Source organism: Kogia breviceps, chromosome 18 (genome assembly GCF_026419965.1).
Source record: "Kogia breviceps isolate mKogBre1 chromosome 18, mKogBre1 haplotype 1, whole genome shotgun sequence".
Classification (NCBI taxonomy): Eukaryota; Metazoa; Chordata; class Mammalia; order Artiodactyla; family Physeteridae; genus Kogia; species Kogia breviceps.
This window is the reverse complement of record NC_081327.1, coordinates 40,468,195-40,485,711: the sequence shown is the minus strand read 5'-3', so window position 1 is coordinate 40,485,711 and position 17,517 is coordinate 40,468,195. Positions and strand designations below refer to the sequence as shown.

General features: G+C 40.3%; 1 protein-coding gene and 1 non-coding gene across 8 annotated transcripts in view; one reads left to right on the top strand and one right to left on the bottom strand.

The window, feature by feature from the left end:
* NFATC3 (nuclear factor of activated T cells 3) overlaps positions 1–17,517 on the bottom strand; it is a 136,892-nt gene that overhangs the window by 9,688 nt on the left and 109,687 nt on the right. For 2 of the 7 annotated variants that reach the window (XR_010837823.1, XM_059044811.2), the window contains exon 10: positions 2,174–2,277. The exons of 4 other annotated variants lie outside the window; for them this stretch is intronic. Coding sequence is in view for 2 of the 3 variants with exons in the window: in XM_059044811.2 (XP_058900794.1) it covers positions 2,177–2,277 (101 nt within the window). In the remaining variant the exon portion in view is untranslated. Of the gene's footprint in view, positions 1–2,173; positions 2,278–8,425; positions 8,494–17,517 lie in introns of those variants that run through there. One more of the 7 variants, XM_067019744.1, reaches the window with a different exon arrangement.
* Positions 5,613–5,719, top strand: LOC131745675 (U6 spliceosomal RNA). Its single transcript, XR_009332408.1, has one exon. It is a non-coding gene; the product is annotated as a U6 spliceosomal RNA (small nuclear RNA).

The following is a 17,517-nucleotide window of genomic DNA, read 5'->3' as shown; positions in this document are numbered from 1 at the left end:
TGTATCAGTAAAACCTGAAATGTGGGGGGAAAAGAACCCCCAAACAAAAAACTTTTCAACTTAGGTTAAGTTGTGAGATTCTGGGGACTTCCCTGGAGGCACAGTGGTTAAGAATCCGCCTGCCAATGCAGGGGACATGGGTTTGAGCCCTGGTCCAGGAAGATCCCACATGCCACGGAGCAACTAAGCCCATGAGCCACAACTACTGAAGCCCGGGTGCATAGAGCCCAGCTCCACAACAGGAGAAGCCACTGCAATGAGAAGCCCGCACACTGCAACAAAGAGTACCCCCCCCCCCCCGCACCGCAACTAGAGAAAGGCTGGGCGTGTCAACAAAGACCAAACACAGCCAAAAATAAATTAAAAAAAAAAAAAAAGATGTGGGATTCTGAATTTTAGGACTATCAGAAGACTGTCCTTTTCCTTATTTTTTTTCATTTTGTACATTTTCTCTGAGTAATCTGGTCCATTTCTATATACTGTACTGTTGACTCCCACATCTGTTGTCTCCGGGGCCCAAACCTGAGCTCCAGAGCTGTAAACCCACATGACTCATTCCACACCTATGCTATGAATCCCACAGGCTTGCCTCTTCAAGACCTTGCTCCATCAATTTCCTGTACTCTTCTATCTCTTTAATCAATCTACCCACCAACCCTCTCCTCCTGGATTCCTTTTAACATTGCTTAAATATGGGTAAGTCTCTATCTCAAACAAGCAAGCAAGCAAACAAATAAAAACCCTAGACCCCACATGGCCCTCTAAATCTAATTTTTTTCTTTCATTGTTTAACATCTTAAAGGAGTTATCTACACTGCCTGCTGTTTCTCTATTCTTACCTCCTGTTCATTCCTTAGTCATCCATTGATCCCTTCACTCCGCAGAAACATTTCTTACCAAGATCACTAGTGAGCAACTTGTTGCTTCATACAGAGGAAGGGCAGTGGGGTAAACACTGGAAGAAATAAGCTTTAATTTTGGTTCAGCCGTGATGTGACTAGGGCAATTTAATCTTTTTTCAACTGATTTTCTCAACTATGATACAAGGAAATTCATTTAAATCCTTCTATAACTCTGAGAGTTTTATAGATATGTAGAAATTTAGTTGCCAATGATGTAAGACCAGGGTAGGCTGGCCCAGCTTCTGGAAGAAGCCAGGGTTTCGGTGCCTTGTCTGATCAGGAAGCTTTAGTATCCTAAATATAAAGATTTGGGTAGGGGACATGATTTCTAAGTCCCCTTCTAAATCCAAATTCATTAAAATGAAATTCAAATGGCATTTTGAGAACTACAATCTGTATGTTTATAATTTCTACCACAGACTTTCTCACGTGGCTTTGAGAGTCTTTGAAGAAAGAAGCTGTGTGAGGGAGAGGGAGGGGTATGGTTGCTTGCTGAGGTAGAGAGGCCCGAGGCCCAGCCCCCTCCTCACAAGCACTGACTCCTTCCAAATGGAGCCCCAGATGAACTACCAGCATGCAAACATGGGCCTAAAGGACAGGCTCAAGGGTAAACGATTCAGGTTGCCTCTGGCAAATGGCTAACATTTCCTGCTTTATTTCCATTCCATACTGCCTCACATAAAAACTTAGAGCACTTGACCAGAAATGAGTAGGCTTACACACCTTATCAGCAACCAAATTTACTCTGCACCCAAGCCACAGAATTCATATAGACAGGATTCCCTCTGCTTTGGTTCAATAAATCCAATCAACACTTGACTTTTATTCAACCCCAGACTAAAATTATAAGTGTGAGAGCCTGACTGTAGTTAAATTTTAAAAGCACTCTTACAGGGCTTCCCTGGTGGCGCAGTGGTTGAGAATCCGCCTGCCGATGCGGGGGACATGAGTTCGTGCCTTGGTCCGGGAAGATCCCACATACCACGGAGCGGCTGGGCCCGTGAGCCATGGCCGCTGAGCCTGCGCGTCTGGAGCCTGCGCTCCGCAAAGGGAGAGGCCACAACAGTGAGAGGCCCGCGTACCGGGGGGGGGGGGGGGGGGGGGGGGAAGCACTCTTACAGACAAAGTTTAGCTCCAGAGATAATGAGTGGGCCCCTACCAAGAAGATGCCCATGTATACCCCCTCCTCTACAGCACATGCAAATCTGGCCACTGCATGCAAATATCAGACTTGGGCACAAAAACAGTGACACATTTCAATCAACACTCACCCTCTAGATTCTCCAGAAAGGAGGTGGACATGAGAGCTCACTGTGGTTAGGCCATTTCTCTGCTGAACCTGATGGCTGGTGTTCCAAGTCAGACATAAACTGGTCTGTGTCAAAGAAGACAACATCACTACTGAATGGAACAAACCAGAGGGTAACAATCTACTACATACCCAGCTTGTTTTTTTCTATAATTAAGAGGAATTTAGCTGTCCTTTATCTGTCAATCACTGCATAAAATGGCTCCCCGCATTTTATTAGATAATATAAATATTGGAGTCCAGAGAGTTTAGGTAACGCCGATTTATTTTCTAAATTTAAAAGGGCAGTTATTTTTAAAAGTTACAATGATGGTTTTCAGTGATTTTAAAGGACAGACTCAGTTTTAAATAAACTAGTTTTTATTAGATTAGATCTATCATTGGTTCCCAAATACATGTCTGTGGCTACATCAGAGTTATCTGGGCACTTAATAAAAAAAATAAACTCCTGGGCTCTACTTCAGAGCACAGAATCAAAACGTCTAAGAGTACGAGCCCAGAACACTATATGCATAGGTAAATTTGCGGGTCATGGAGGAATATTTTTTAAACTGAAGTTCACATCCATTAGCAGGCTGTGAAATCAATTCAGCAAGCTGAAATCAGTATTTAAAAAAATAAACAGAACAAAATAGAAGATAAGCTACATTTTTTGTGTGTGTGTGGTACGCGGGCCTCTCACTGTTGTGGCCTCTCCCGTTGCGGAGCACAGGCTCCGGATGCTCAGGCTCAGAGGCCATGGCCCACGGGCCCAGCCGCTCTGCGGCATGTGGGATCTTCCCGGACCAAGGCACGAACCCGTGTCCCCTGCATCGGCAGGCGGATTCTCAACCACTGCGCCACCAGGGAAGCCCGATAAGCTACATTTTTTAAAATAAAGGTTAAGGATTGGCTTGTGAGCCTTTCACGTTAGTTGTGTATATGTTTTTTGTGTTTGTTATGTAACGGATCATGCCATAAAACTTACTTCTTATTGTTAGAAGCTGTCAAAAATGTTGAAAGTCACTGTACTCAAGACTCATTATTACCAGTTTTGTGATAATCGTTGACACACACAGATGCCCAGTTGAAGAGTCCAAAATACAATGAGGCAAAACCTCCTCCTTTGGCCTATAAGGAATTATTTTTGGCCTTTGCTGTATGAATTCAAATAAAAGGACCTAATTATTAGACTCTAGAAGAATGCTTATTTTATCTTGGAAGAGAAGAAATTGTCTCTGTGAATTAATTAATACCCTCCTCTTAGGCAGATAAAAGAGGGAAAACAAAGGAGGAGCCAATCTGTTCAAAATGCAGCCTCACTAAAGGGGTCAAAATAAAACACAAAAACCAGAAATCCTTTGTGAGTTGGCAAAATTTTTCTGCCTTAAGCTTTTTTATTACTAAATTTGAGATCACTCACCTAGCTTTCAGAGGTGACTTAAAGATTACAGTGTGTATGAAGTATTTTAAAGACTCCAGATATATTATCAAAAGTCTCCCTTCTGCGGTTGCCCAATCTTCACAACTGAGTCCTTCAAAACAGATTCTAAAGTGTAGAACATGTGAGTCCATGTAAATCAGCACATAACTTAGAAGAAAGAAGCCCAGGCCAACAGACACTGGGGGCTTTTGTGAGTTGGCTGATACAGTGGTAGTTTCAGATTTTGCTTATGGAAACTTGCAGTCCTGGAGACATTTTTCTAGTTCCTTGAAACACTGTTGACAGCTCCAAAAAATACCTGATTTATCTCTTCCTATCACAAAAACTTTCACCAGACATTTAAAGAATTAACACTAACCCTTAAACTCTTCCAAAAGATTACAGAGAAGGGAACACTTCCTCTCTCATTCTAGGGCCAGCATTACCCTGATATCAAGGCCAGACAAAAACACTACAAGAGGGGCTTCCCTGGTGGCGCAGTGGTTGAGAGTCCGCCTGCCAATGCAGGGGACACGGGTTCGCGCCCCGGTCCGGGAGGATCCCGCGTGCCGCGGAGCGGCTGGGCCCGTGAGCCATGGCCGCTGAGCCTGCGCGTCCGGAGCCTGTGCTCCGCAACGGGAGAGGCCGCAACAGTGAGAGGCCCGCGTATCACCAAAAAACAAAACAAAACAAAACAAAACACTACAAGAAAAGAAAATTACAGAATATCTCCTGTGAATATAGATGCAAAAATCCTTAACAAAAGTACTAGCAAACTGAGTTCAGCACCATACTAAAATGGTTATACATCATGACCAAGTGAGATTTATTCCCATAATGCAAGAATAGTCCAACATGTGAAAAATCAATGAATGTAATACAGTATACATTACTAGAGTGAAGGGAATAAAACCCATATGATCATCTCAATTAATTCAGAAGTATTTGACAAATTTCAATACTCTTTCAAGATAATAACACCCAATAAACTAGGAATAGAAAGAAATTTCCTTAACATGTTAAAGACCATATATGAAAAACCCACAGATAACATCATACTCAATGGTTAAAGACTGAAAGCTTTCTCTAAGAGCAAGAAGATGACAAGGATGTTCACTTTTGCCACTTCTATTCAACACAGTACTGGAAGTTCTAGCCAGAGAGATTAGGCTACAGAAATAAAAGGAAGAGGTAAAATGACCTCTGTTCACAAATGACATGATCCAATACATAGAAAGCTCTGAAGAATCAACATACAAAAAAATATTAGCACTAATAAATTACAGGATATAAAATCAACACACAAAATTTAGTTGTATTCTATACACTTTTTTTTTTTATGGTACGCGGGCCTCTCACTGTTGTGGCCTCTCCCGTTGCGGAGCACAGGCTCCGGACGCACAGGCTCAGTGGCCATGGCTCATGGGCCCAGCCGCTCCACAGCATGTAGGATCTTCCCAGACCGGGGCACAAACCGTGTCCCCTGCATCGGCAGGTGGACTCTCAACCACTGCGCCACCAGGGAAGCCCTGTATTCTATACACTTTTAATGAACAATCTAAAAAGGACATTTATAAATCGTCCATTTACAGTACCATTAAAAAGAACAAAATACTTAAAACTTAACCAAGGAGGTATAAGATTCGTACACTGAAAGCTACACATTGCTGAAGTAAACAGAAGATCTAAATAAATGGGAAAAATCCCATGTTCAAGACTTCATATTGTTAAGATGATAATACTACCTAAAGCAATGTACAGGTTCAATGCAATCCCTATCAAAATCCCAACAGTGTTTTTGCAGAAACAGAAAAACCCATCCTGAAATTCATATGCAATCTCCAAGGACCCTGAAAAGTCAAAACAGTCTTGAAAAAGAACAAAGATGGAAGACACACTTCCTGATTTCAAAACTTACTACAAAGCTACAGTAATCAAAACAGGGTGAAACAGGCATAAGGACAGACATACGGACCAAAGGAATAAAATAGCCCAGAAAGTGTTCGCTTCAGCAGCACATATACTAAAACTGGAACGGTACAGAGAAGATTAGCATGGCCCCTGTGCAAGTATGACATGCAAATTTATGAGGCATTCCATATTTTTAAAGAATCTAAAAAGAGTGGATATACGTATATGTATAACTGATTCACTCTTCTGTACAGCAGAAACTAACACAACATTGTGAATCAACTATACTCCAAAAAAAATTTTAAAGAAAAATAGCCCAGAAACAAACCATGACAATATACAGTCAATTCATTTTCATTTTCAAGCAAGGGTTCTATTGGACATGCAAAAAAAAGAATGGAAGCTGGACTCATCCTTCATACCATATACAAAGTTAACTCAAAATGGATCAAAGATCTAAACATAAGAGCTAAAATTATAAAACTCTTAGAAGAAGAAAACATAGGGCAAATCTTCATGACCTTAAATTGGGCAACAATTTCTTAAGTATGACACTAAAAGCACAGGCAACAAAAGAAAAAATAGATAAAATGGACTTCATCAAAATTAAAAACATCAAAGGATCCTATCAAGAGAGTGAAAAGACAATCCATAGAATGGGAGAAAATATATGCAAATAACTTATTTGATAAGGATTTAATATTCAAAATATATAAAGAACTCCTACCTCTCAACCAAAAAAATGGGCAAAATATTTGACTAGACATTTTTCCAAAAAAAATAAACAAATGACCAATAAGCTCATGAAAAGACACCCAACATCATTAGTCATTAGGGAAATGCAAAATAAAACCACAATGATACCACTTTACACCCATTTAGGATGGCTTTTTTTTTTTTTTTAAATAAAAAATAAGTGTTGGCAAGGATGTGGAGACACTGGAACCCTCATGCACTGTAAATGTAAAATGGTGCAGCCACTGTAGGAAAAATATTAGTTTGGCAGTTCCTCAAAAAGTTGAAAAAAAAATTCCATTTGATCCTGCAATTCCATTCCTAGAATACAACAGAACTGAAAATAGAGACTCAGATACCTATACTCCAATATTCAAAGCATCATTATTCACAACAGTCAAAAGGTGGAAACAAACCAAATGTCTTTCAACAGATGAATGGACAGACAAAATATGGCATATACATACAATGGAATATTATTCAGCCATAAAAAGGAATGAAATTCTGATCTATGCTTACAACATGGCTGAACCTTGGAAACATTACGCTAAGTGAAATAAGCCAGACACAAAAGGACAAGTGTTGCATTCCACTTATATGAGGTACCTTGAGTAGGGAAAGTTATGGAAATGGAAAGCAGAATAAAGGTTACCACAGGCTGGGTTGTGGGGAGAGAATGGGGAGTTATTGCTTAATGTGTATAGAGTTGCTGTTTAGGGTGATGAAAAAGTTCTTGAAATACACAGTGGCAATGGCTACACGCTACTGTGAGTGTACTTAATGTCACTGAACCATACACTTAAAATGGTTAAAACGGTAAATTTTATGTTATGTATATTCTACTGAATTTTAAAAATTTCAAAAACAAACTGCGTGGGACTTCCCTGGTGGTCCAGTGGGTAAGGCTCCGCGCTCCCAATGCAGTGGGCCTAGGATTAATCTCTGGTTGGGGAACTAGATCCTGCATGCATGCCGCAACTAACAGCCCGCATGCCGCAACTAAGAGTCCATATGCCACAACTAAAGAAGCTCACATGTTGCAACTAAGCATCCACATGCCGCAACTAAAGAAGTCCACATGCCACAACTAAAAGATCTCGTGTGCTGCAACTAACACCCGGCACAGCTTAAATAAATAAATAAAATAAATATTAAGAAAAAAAACTGTGGGTTTTCTCATAGGAGAACATTGTATGAAATGACTGAATGAGGTTTTCACAGATCTAACCATTAACTCAAAGCAACACCTGTAGGACTTCTGTAAATCCCTCTAAAATTTATAAATCTGGGAATGGAATCTGTTCCTTTTCAAAAATTTTTTATTTATTACTTATTTATTTAGGCTGCGCTGGGCCTTAGTTGTGTCATGCAGACACTTAGTTGCAGCATGCATGCAGGATCTAGTTCCCTGATCAGGGACTGAACCCGAGCCCCCTGCATTGGGAGTGTGGAGTTTTACCCACTGGACCACCAGGGAAGTCCCAGAATCTGTTCCTTTTATTAAAAAGTTTTGAAAAATTAAATATTTATAAATTATGAAATATGTCTGTGGGAAGATGAGCAAAATTTCCCCACTCGTCCAAGCTGCTTTGACCAAGCTGCTTACTTTAGCCACCTTATTGATATATAGGCTTTTCTGGTTTATACAAACAAGGCAATGATCTGGTGGGTATTAGAAAAGAAAGGTTTTGGAACTGTAGTGTCATCACTTACTGGATTGGTCACCTAAGGGAAGTTGTTTAACCCTTGTAAATCTGTTTATTTACTTGTGAATTTGTTTACTTATTTATTCAAAGTCTCCTGAAATGTAAGTGTAGGCACTCTGCAACATTTTATAGAAATACAATTATTATTACCTAAATTGATAAAGGCAGGACAATTAAATTATCACTTAATGACCTCATCTAGTCTTGTGGCTTTACCTACTTCCTGCATGCCAACAACTCTCAAATTTATATCTTCAGTCTATAACTCACTTCCAAACTCTAGACTCATTCAGCCAACTGACTACTTCATATCTCTACTTGAATGTTCAACAGATACCGTAAACATAACACAGCCAAAATTGAACACCAGATCTTTTTCCAAAACCTGCTCCATCCAGAGCCTTCCCCATCTTACCTGAAAGCAACTCCATCTTTTCAGTTGCTCAGGCAAAACCCCATTGGTGTCATCTTTAACTTCTTTCTCTCACACCTCACATGGAATCTGTCAGGAAATGCTACTGGCTCTACCTTTAAAATACATCAAAAATCAGTCCATCTCTTAGTCCACACCATCATTTCTGGCCTGGATTACTATAATAGTATCTTAACTGGTCTGTTTCTGCCCTTGCCTCTCTACCCAGCAGCCAGAGTGACCCTGTTAAAACCTATATCAGGGCTTCCCTGGTGGCGCAGTGGTTGAGAATCGCCTGCCGATGCAGGGGACACGGGTTCGTGCCTTGGTCTGGGAAGATCCCACATGCCGTGGAGCGGCTGGGCCCATGAGCCATGGCCGCTGAGCCTGTGCGTCCGGAGCCTGTGCTCCACAATGGGAGTGGCCACGGCAGTGAGAGGCCCACTTACCGCAAAAAAAAAAAAAAAAAAAAAAAAGTCTACAAAGAAATGCTGGAGAGGGTATGGAGAAAAGGGAACACACTGTTGGTGGGAATGTAAGTTGGTACAGCCACTATGGAAAACACTATGAAGATTCCTCAGAAAACTAAAAATAGAATTACCATATGATCTAGCAATTCCACTCCCGGGAATATACCCAGAAAAAACTATAATTCAAAAAGATACGTGCACCCCTATGTTCACAGCAGCACTGTTCACAATAGCCAAAACATGGAAATAACCTAAATGTCCATCGACAGATGAATGGATAAAGAAGATGTGGTACATATATACAATGGAATACTACTCATACATAAAAAGGAATGAAATAATGCCATTTGCAGCAACATGGATGCAACTAGAGATTATCATACTGAGTGAAGGAAGTCAGACAGAGAAAGAAAAATATCATATGATATCACTTACATGTGGAATATGAATATAAAATGTGGCACAAATGAACTTACCTACAAAACGGAAACTGACTCATAGACATAGAAAACAGACTTGTGGTTGCCAAGGCGGGCAGGGGGGAAGGAGAGGGATGGAGTGGGAGTTTGGGTTTGTTAGATGCAAACTATTACGTTTAGAATGGATAAACAACAAGGTCCTAATGTATAGCACAAGGAACTATATTCAATATCCTGTGATAAACCATAATGGAAAAGCATATAAAAAAAGAATGTATATGTGCGTATAACTGAGTCACTTTGCTGTACAGCAGAGATTCACACAACACTGTAAATCAACTGTACTTTAATTAAAAAGTAAAAAAAAGGAGTCCTGAGACCAAAAAGTTTGAGAACTGTTACCCTACACGTTTGGCTCCCCATTACCTCCTTGACCACATCCCCTACTACTTTCCCTCTAGATCCCTCGTATTCCAGCCACAATGGCCTCATTGCCATTCCTCAATAAGCCAGACATGCTCTTACCTTAGGGTCTTTCCTCTGCTTGTCCCTTTTGCCCAGAATACTTTTCCCCCAGGTATCTATCATTGGTAATTTCCTCATCTTCAAGGTCTTTGCATTTCATCTTCAAGTTTTTGATCAAATGTTACCTCATCAATGAGGTTTATTTACTGTATTATTATTATTATTTTTTTGGTGGTACGCGGGCCTCTCACTGTTGTGGCCTCTCCCGTTGCGGAGCACAGGCTCCGGACGCACAGGCTCCGTGGCCATGGCTCACGGGCCCAGCCGCTCCGCGGCATGTGGGATCTTCCCGGACCGGGCAACGAACCCGTGTCCCCTGTATCGGCAGGCGAATTCTCAACCACTGTGCCACCAGGGAAGCCCTATTTACTGTACTTAAAATTGTATGGACTTCGCTGGTGGCACAGCAGTTAAGAATCTGCCTGCCAAAGCAGAGGACACAGGTTCAATCCCTGCTCCAGGAAGATCCCACACACCACGGAGCAACTAAGCCCGTGTGCCACAACTACTGAGCCCGTGTGCCACAACTACAGAAGCTCACAAGCCTAGAGCCCGTGCTCTGCAATGAGAAGCCCGTGCACCACAACGAAGAGTATCCCCTTCTCGCCACAACTAAAGAAACCCCTCACACAGCAACAAAGATCCAATACAGCCAAAAAAATAAATAAATAAAAAATAAGTAAATAAAATATTTTTGTCCCTGTGAATGATTCATTTCCAAAGGAACTCAGAAACAGGATACGAATTTTTAAATAGAATACATCTTTAGACACTGGCTTTTTATCTTACACTTGACAGACATCAGAAAGTTACTATGTTTACTGTGTTTATAGAAGTGAGATTATATAATCAACTATAGTTATTTCAGAAGCCACTAAACACATGTAAGATGATCTAAATTTCAGACAGACCTGGATTCAAATGCCAGTCCCAGTGTCTGTGGTCATATAACACTGGTAAAGTGCTTAAGCTCTCTGAGCCACATCTCTGAAAATAAGGTTAATAATTCACTTTTTATAGATTGTTGGGAAGAACTAATGAGCTACTAGCAAAGTGCCTACCACAGTGTTCAAAAATAAGTTTTATTATCAAGAAACAGTAACCATAATTCATTATTATTTTTAGATTATAAAACATTTATCACAGATACATCCAGGTTTCAGAGATGTTAACATGTTTGAAATAAAAAGTACCCAATAGAATCAATGAAATACATACTATAAATAGTGTTGGGGCAACCAGCGAAGTACTTAAAAACTAAATTTAGATCCCATCCTCAATATCTTACAACTCAGTGTCTTATACTCCAATAAAGTCTAGGTTAAATAAAAAATTTAAATATTAACAGTAAGATCATTCAAGTCCTAGAGGAAAATATAAGTGGGAACTTTGTATAACATTGGGGTGAGATAAGCCTTTCTAAACAAGATTCCCAAAGCACAAATCAAAAAGAAATGCCGTGCAGTAACTAAGCCGGTGAGCCACAACTACTGTGCCTGCGCTCTAGAGCCCGTGAGCCAGAACTACTGAGCCCATGTGCCACAACTACTGAAGCCCGTGTGCCTACAGCCCATGCTCCACAACAAGAGAAGCCATCACAATGAGAAGCCCGCGCACCACAATGAAGAGTCACCCCTGCTCACCGCAACTAGAGAAAAGCCCTCACGCAGCAATGAAGACCCAATGAAGCCAACAATAAAAACAAACAAACAGAAATCAAAAAGAAAAGATATATTAGGTTGGACCACCTAAATATTTTACATTTCTATAGATCAAAACACTATTTTAAAAACTGGTAAACCACTGAACTGGCAAAAAATATATGGAATACATGTGAGACAGAAAATTAATTCATTAATTATTTTTAAATACACTTTTTTTAAAAAAATACACTTTTTTGAAGTGAATTTATTTTGAAGACATCTGATATGCTGTGATATGCTGGCTATTTACTGGTAACCTCTCTTGGGTTTTTCCCAGTTTATGTATAAATTTTAGTGTCAAGTTGATTCAAGGAAAAAATTTTGTTCATATGCAATATAACTAATTTGTGCCATGTGAGATAACACAGACACACCTGATATGAGACATAAAAGGGCTTCTCAAATGCTTGCCCTTGCTTCACTGGGTCTAAAAATTAAATTTTCTTATTATATGTCCAAGAGTGGCTGTGTCTAAGGTCCTGAATCCCCATCATGATCCGTTCTGCATAAGCCATGATCCAAAGCCTACTGGGTATTATTTGTGGGATTTTTTGCCTCTGGAATTATCCATCATAAATATGTTTGAGGCTGGATGGTACATGTATGCCTCCCAGAAGAGTATTCATGAGTTACCCAGAGTCCTAGTTAAAAGAGAAAGTTCAGTATTATCTACCTCCCTCCACTACTGAGCCCCTAAGTGATTCAATACCTCATTTGGGACCCATTCTCATCATTGGCTATGCATGGCTTTCTTTTGTTTTATTTATTTAAATACAAAAACACCAGTAAATGAGTATCCAACAAGTGGGCTAGCACACTGACAATAATATTTACCATTCTGCTCCTCCATACCAGTCTCCTGATTTCCCCATCCAAGTTAATCACCTGAATCTTGTATTTACCATTTCCTTGCAACTGGAAAGCAGGTTCATCTGCTTGTCACCTATATAGAACTGCAGCAGCAGAGGTCACGTCTAGAGCCCCTGTTTACAGTCAAATTAGCAATTGCCCTACATTCAGGATCAGCATGTTACTGCACAGAGCCTGCAAGTGGCAGTGTCAGTTTTCACCACAGCAGCAGGTCAGGCTATATTTAACATGTACCCTCTTCTCTGCTGAAGAGCTGTAGCTATGGTTCTGTTAGTTTGTGAACAAAGGAAGACAACAGGGAATTGAGGGACTCTAATGGAAACTTCTTACTGGATTCAGCTCAATCACAAATTAAATGGGCCTGTATTTAAAAGTCTAAGACAGTCTAGTTTAACAATACTATAATCTTAATTAAAATGCTTAAAACACAGCTGTGACAATTTCTATATTTTTGTACTGTTTTAATGTATATCACTTGGTCCAAATCTGGGACATACACACCATAATGCACAGAAGTGTTTAGGAAAAATTACAGCTCCAGGCACACAAACTTTAACATCTGAGTAAAAACTCACTGATAGGGCTTCCCTGGTGGCGCAGTGGTTGAGAGTCCGCCTGCCGATGCAGAGGACACAGGTTCGTGCCCAGGTCCGGGAAGATCCCACATGCCATGGAGCAGCTGGGCCCGTGAGCCATGGCCGCTGAGCCCGCATGTCCGGAGCCTGTGCTCCACAACGGGAGAGGCCACAACAGTGAGAGGCCCATGTACCACAAAAAACAAACAAACAAAACAAAAAACTCACTGACAATTTTACAGAGTAGCACATGCTTTCCAAGTAGGGGCAATGGTACACTTAGGTAGCAAAGAAAAATGAAAGTAGCAAAAGAATTTTGAACAACTCTAATTGGTTGAGTAAGTATATATTACAGCCTTCCAAGGGGACTGCTTGAAAGAGAACATCAATTGGTAAAGGTCAGTATTCTGCTGCTGCTACTATCCCAAGGAATAATCCCCCTGAGGAGGGAGCCACATTACTCTGAAAACGAGAAACGCTTCTGGGACTCTTCTGAGTTTGGAAGATTGACATGAGGGGTCAAAATCACCTCAATGAAACTGAACAAGGATAACTGCAAAGTTTAGTCCTGGGTTCCAAAAACATATGTAAAAATCCATGGTGGATGGGTGAGGGGTGGCATACAGAATGGATGTGATTTAGTTATGACCAATGACTAGTACTTATAAATTTACTTATTTATTTATTTATGGCAGTGTTGGGTCTTTGTTGCTGTGCACAAGCTTTCTTTAGTTGTGGTGAGTAGGGGCTACTCTTCGTTGCGGTGCACGGGCTTCTCATTGTGGAGCATGGGCTCTAGGTGCACAGGCTTCAGTAGTTGTGGTACGTGGGCTCAGTAGTTGTGGCTTGTGAGCTCTAGAGCTCAGGCTCAGTAGTTGTAGTGCACGGGCTTAGTTGCTCCGCAGCATGTGGGATCTTCCCAGGCCAGGGCTCGAATCCATGTCCCTTGCATTGGCAGGCAGATTCTTAACCACTGCACCACCAGTGAAGCCTTAATGACTAGTACTTATGACTCACTAAATTAACAGCAAGATGAAGCTAAGAAAATCCCCTGACCTAGCACCAAACTGATAAATAAAGTCTTCTGAACAAGGAAGGTGAGGATCCCAATCCACTTTGAGCTGACTAGAGTGTTCCCTTCTGGACACGCCCTATGAAAAGGAACTAAACACCGGGGTTCAAGCAGAAGGGAACTACCATGTTAGTGAGGCTGAGGGAAGGATGAAATTGCTGGAGTGTTTTTAAGACTTGGGAAAGAGATCAAGATTTTACACACGTGAAGGATTATTACAGAACAATGATTAGATTTGTTCTGCATGATCCAGAGGCATCAGAGGCCACATAAAACAAAGGCAACTGGAACTTAAAAGGCCCTGAGATGTTCCAAAGAATCTGGAGATGAACACACCAACAGGAATATAATATCACTAGGGATACCAGAGTATGAATTCCAGTGTGAAAGACGAGGATGGAGTAGAGAGCCTTTAAAACTCCATCTATACTGAGAATCTAGAATTTTAAGATTGCCCTGGCCCCTCTCACAAACCAAGGCTCTGCTGAGAAAACAGCATTTTCTTTCATCTATTCTGCTTGCTCTACATCCACAGTCTCAAACCACAGACTGATGAAAAACATGATTGCAGATACTGAAAAAACTCTTAGAGTACTGAATTAGGAACCAGGAGACTTGAGTTTTAGTCTTTACTCTGCTATTAAATCAGTGTTACCCTGGATGAATACCTTAAGCTCTGTAAAACTCAGATTCTTTATCTATAAAATGGGGGAGCTGTATTAGAGTATTTTTAGTTCTACAAGTCTTGAATTTCTGAGCTGAGGTACACTAATATCTTCTCTATTAAATGTCACTGAATTTATAATAAAAAATTAAGGTGTTAATGTCCGTATTTCTAAAAGTAACAGTCAAGTAATACCTGAATGATTCTTGACAGACTCCATCTTAATTAAAAATTTCAAAAATAAAAAAGATATTTTATTTGTTTTAATCTTTAACTTGATAAAAAAGAAAGGGGTAAATAAATATAAAACAAATAGGATTAATGAAAGTTATTAGGATTAGATGATAAGTATTTTTAACTAGTATAACACAAATTTAAAAAAATTACTTGTGTCCTCTAGTTGCAGAGTGGAAATTACTTTGTACTTAATGCTTAGCACAATATAGAAAAGTTAAAATAAAACCTGAGCTCAAGCTAACTGCAAAGTTCACTTTAAGTACTTCTAATCCTTTTTGGCATGTTTTATGGCTTACTTTTAAAGCTTACCAGAAAGGGGCCATTCAAGTACTACAGAGTTCCAAGTACTAGGGAGTTCAAGGCCTATGAAATATGTTATTATTATTTTTTAATGAATTTATATTAAAACTCTGCAGAACTGTAGGATTTTCTAAGCCTCTAGTTTACCTTCAAAGGCATATCCAAAAAAAAAAGGTAAATCCAAATAACATAATCAATGAGTCAGTTGGCAAACATCAAAAATTCATTTGATATTTGATAGCATCAAAATGTAAATTGCAAAAATTATACATCCAATAATCTCAGGTTCCCAGGAGTGTATTTTAGTTCCCCCACCCCCTCTTTAATTACTGCTAGCACCACTGAGCTTCTTTTTTTTAAAGCTTTTTTTTTTTTTTGCGGTACGTGGGCCTCTCACTGTTGTGGCCTCTCCCATTGCGGACCACAGGCTCCAGACGTGCAGGCTCAGTGGCCATGGCTCACGGGCCCAGCCACTCCGCGGCATGTGGGATCTTCCCGGACCGGGGCACGAACCCATGTCCCCTGCATCGGCAGGTGGACTCTCAACCACTGAGCCACCAGGGAAGCCCTTTAAAGCTTTTTTGTGGCTGCACCGCACAGCATGCAGGATCCTAGTTCCCTGACCAGGGATTGAATCCACGCCCCCTGCACTGGAAGCGCAGAGTCTTAACCACTGGACCACCGGGGAAGTGCCACCACTGAGCTTCTATCAAGTCTCCTGACAGGTGGCAATAAAGGAATTCATTAGCCAGTCCTTGTCCTCTGTGAGGAACTTTGCTTAATTGTGAATGGAACAAAAATGAAATTGCTTTTATACTTGCCCTCATAGACTTCATTTTTCCAGATTATCTGTTTCTGCAACACGCCTTCACATATTCAAAAGAATCTTCACATATTCAAAAGATGAAATAAATAAAAATTCCATAAAACCTTTCTAAAAGTTCCAATTTGCTGTCCCCCCAAAAATCACTCAATCTGTGGTAAATTAGAAAGAGCAGGTTCCAGCTTTGGTCTCTTTATAGAAAAACAGTCTTCATTTGGAAAGAAAATGAGCTGGAATACCCAGCAACTATGAGACCTGCTTAATAAATCTTGTGTTTTCAGTGGCATCACTGAAGTGGTAGGTTACCACACTCCAGGTCTCACCCTTTGTTTCAGGGATTAAAATTCTAAACACAAACCTTGAAAACAATACAAGTGTGACAGATCAGATGCTGTTGTGAACATATATTCATGCAGTGAAATTCTGCACATGTATTCCTAGAGAATGTTCCACTATTCTCTAGGAATTAAAAAAGCTTGGGGGATCCCCTTTAGCGCTGCGTTCTAACCTCCACGGCCTGCTGTTGCTGGGGGGCAGCTCTAGTACTGCAAGAAAAAGACTAGACTGAAAAGACCTGCCTCCAGTCTCAGCTCTGCTACTTACCCGTTAATGTGACCTTCAGAAAGTCTGATTCTCTAAATATAGCTATCTAGAGGATTAGTAAGAGTTAAATTAGATAACAAAGCTATGCAAATTGTAGGTTTTGCTTGTTTACAGCTATACCTTCTGTTTATACACAAATGACCTGGCATATCCCCTTGTGGCTTTGAAAGCCATCCTCTACTATGCCATCTGCCCTCCAGCCACAGAAAACCATGCTTTCCCAGACATAGCTCTATGTTTCTGCTTCTGTTGTCTGGTTTTCCCTTTGATTCTCATTTACTGACACTACACTTGTTCTTAGCCAAAAGGATAAGAAGTGATTGATCCTTATTTACTGAAAAATATACTCATCCTCCAAGACTGGCTTAAAAGTCATCTCCTCAAGGAAGCCTCTCTGAATCCTTCTTATAGAATCTTTAACATCTCTTTGTTGATCTCCCAATGTGCTTCTTTTATATCTTGGTTGTAAGTGACTAAGACCTACTGCATCACTGTATACTGATCTGACAGTAAAGCCCTGGTGCCAGGTCGGGGGTAGGGTGGGGGCTCCCACATTTTATCATTTTATTTACCTTCCTTTTCCCTTATGTTTGGAATATGGAATTTAAAACCAGCTTTGCAACCAAGTAGTAAATAGTCTCTCCAGATGTATAAAGGAGATGGCTGACCTAGAGTTACTTTTCTACAGATTAATACAGAATCAGAGAGAGAATTAAAATTCTGTGTCCATGTTTCAAATTTTTCATATTGTACAACACTTACACAGGTAGCTTTCACTGAATTGCTATTTAGACAAAATTTCATTACCACATAAATGACAAAGCCAAGAATAAACTCTAAAATTATTACCTACCTTGGGGGAATTTTCAATTATTAAAA